The 2,462-nt window shown below is 54.8% G+C and overlaps 1 protein-coding gene across 1 annotated transcript; it reads right to left on the bottom strand.

Annotated features, from left to right (window-relative positions):
- Positions 1–260: 260 nt before the first annotated feature.
- On the bottom strand, positions 261–1,911 carry CCDC71L (coiled-coil domain containing 71 like). The gene has a single exon (XM_075342567.1). It carries the CDS (start codon positions 1,720–1,722, stop codon positions 1,114–1,116), a length of 609 nt encoding a protein of 202 aa, XP_075198682.1. The 5' UTR covers positions 1,723–1,911; the 3' UTR covers positions 261–1,113.
- Between the last annotated feature and the right edge of the window lie 551 nt (positions 1,912–2,462).

Genomic DNA, 2,462 nt, shown 5'->3' with positions numbered 1-2,462 from the left:
TCTGCGCACACCAGTACAGTGTATACAGTACAATGGCAGCGTGACAAGCGCAGGTCACATGCTGTCATGTGACCGGAGCATGTGACCCGGAAGTTGCGGCTCTGCCAATGTACTGTATACACTGTACTGGCGTGTTGAGTCCGGCAAACCGGCGAAAAGCCGGATGTGTGAAACCGGCCTAAGAGTGCAGAAGGTTAGATGACAAAGCCACGAGCCATGAAGAGATGTTTGCACCCAAACTATATGAAAAATTATAACCAGCACTACAAATACTAAAGAGAATCATTTTTATTGTGATGTGCAGCCACTTTGCCTGTGTAAGTTCTTCTACATATGGTCCTCTGTGGCACAGGCACAGTAGGCAAGATCCTGGAGGGGGGGGGGGGGGGGGAAGGAGTGGCACAGAGGCAGATAGTGTCCAATGCTTACAAAGTATATATAGCCATTATTACAAAGTAGAAATGAAGCTGTAGAGATCCATCAGAGGCAGTGACGGCAGCATAGCACCAGTCAGGCACGTCTCGTGCCATGTGGATTCGTAGAAAGGCACATATAAGTTACAGGTGGCACCGGCTGGAAGGTTGCGGCCCAGAGTACCAGTTCTGCGAGCACCAGTCACAATTATGAACAAGAAAAAAAATAAATATCCTTCCTCAGAAGATTTTTAGAACAAAAACGTAACCATACGGCGTCTTGCACCAATGCCACTAAATGACACGACCACACAACTACCCCGGGCCCTGTGCCATGGAAAACATGGACTGGAGATTGTTCGAAGTCAGTCTTTATTAAACACCTAAAGGAAAAGGAGCTACTTCTAAGTTGTTCATCAGGCTTGGCACATACACGCAATCACATAGGACAAGTCATAAAAAATAACAGATTGCATAAAGGGGCATCCAGCCTGCACGGTCCTCACAATACTTGGCAGAAGTCTTTGGATCGGGGATTGAGGTAGTTGCCACATCAGGACACCTGTGCCATCCATGGCAGGAGGGTCCCTGCAGGAAGAGTGGGGTCCCGGGTCGCCTCCTAGTAGTAGTCCTTACAGTAAAGTGCAGCGAGACGAGGGACCGGAGACCTGTAAACACGGAGCACACCGAGCAGCACGGCTCAGGGCGCCAGGATCGGGAAGCGGCGGATCCGCACCACCGGCTGGAGGTTCACCTGCAGGACCTGCTGTGCCAGGCGGCATGCAGCGGCAGCCTTCGCCCGGCAGGACACGTCTGTGACCCGTACACTGGTGGCGCGGGGGAGCTTGGGGACCGCCGCTCTCCAGATGTCCTCCAGCGACCTGCCGAGGAGCCCGGGGATGTCGCACGGGCTGGGGCAGCCGCTGCTGCTGCCGCTGCTGCTGGACTCCTCGCTGGCCGCCGCTCCGCCCTGCAGCCGCCGCCGCTTCTTGCTGCTCAGCCGCACGCCTTTCCTCCTCCTCTTCACCGCCGGCTTCTTGGGCTGGGCGGCCGGCTGCTTGGCTTTGCGGGAGAGCTGGCCGGGCTCCGGCACCACGGAGCGGCAGGAAGAGTAGCCGTACACGTCCTTGCTGCGGAGAATCACCGGGGAGAAGTCCCGCTTCAGACTGCACAGGAAGTTCCACAGCTCCGTGTCCGAGCTCATGAAATGCTTCGACTCCGGCACGAAGATCTCCAAGGCGTCTTCTAACGGCTTCATGCCCGCGAACACCAGCTGGGACCGGGAGTACACAACTTTCTCGTCTTCCATGGCTCCGCCGCCTTTGTCTGTCCCCGGCTCGGGCAGGCAAACAGTTAAATTTATCGCCAAAAAAAAAAAAAAACTTAACTGCTGCCAAAGCTTTCTGAAGCGCCCCCCTTCTGGCCGGCTGGATAACGCAGGGCGCTCCAATCCGAACGGGAAACAAAATGGCTGCTCTAAGCAGCCGCTACCGTTGGCTATATAGCTGCTTCTTTGAAATACGACATACCCCGTGCCCGCCCACTTACTGGAATCCTGCGTGGCTATTGGCTAGTCGCAGCATAGTCGTGTCCGCATTGGTTAGCGGCAAGACAATGGGCGGGGCCTTAGCGGGCGTGGAGGGGGTGCCCAAAGTGGAGTAATAGACGTCGCTCCCGAGCCGTCCCCTCACGTCAGCCATGTTACCTCCCGCCGGCGCGCGTTACTTTGTTTCACACTGTTTCTTGCCTACTTTATTGTCTCTGAGCTCAGCTAGTCTTCTCAGCAGAGCCTGAATACAAGTGGCTGCCGTCTTGTAGACAATGGTGACCAGAGCCTAGCCTTTATTAGGAGGATAGTAAGCCATGTGGTGATCAGCCTAGTCCTTGAGCAAGATCAACCAGTCATGGTCATTCTTTCAGATAACTGTACAATGGCCATACATAGCCGTGGTGTCCGATAGCCAAAGTCCTAATTGGGCCCCTCTACCAAATATAAAACATTCCGCGGAGTAGGCTGAAGGAGCGGGTCACAGAGACGTCCTGCCCCCA

Source organism: Anomaloglossus baeobatrachus, chromosome 4 (genome assembly GCF_048569485.1).
Source record: "Anomaloglossus baeobatrachus isolate aAnoBae1 chromosome 4, aAnoBae1.hap1, whole genome shotgun sequence".
NCBI classification, from domain to species: domain Eukaryota; kingdom Metazoa; phylum Chordata; class Amphibia; order Anura; family Aromobatidae; genus Anomaloglossus; species Anomaloglossus baeobatrachus.
This window is presented reverse-complemented; position numbering and strand designations above follow the sequence as displayed.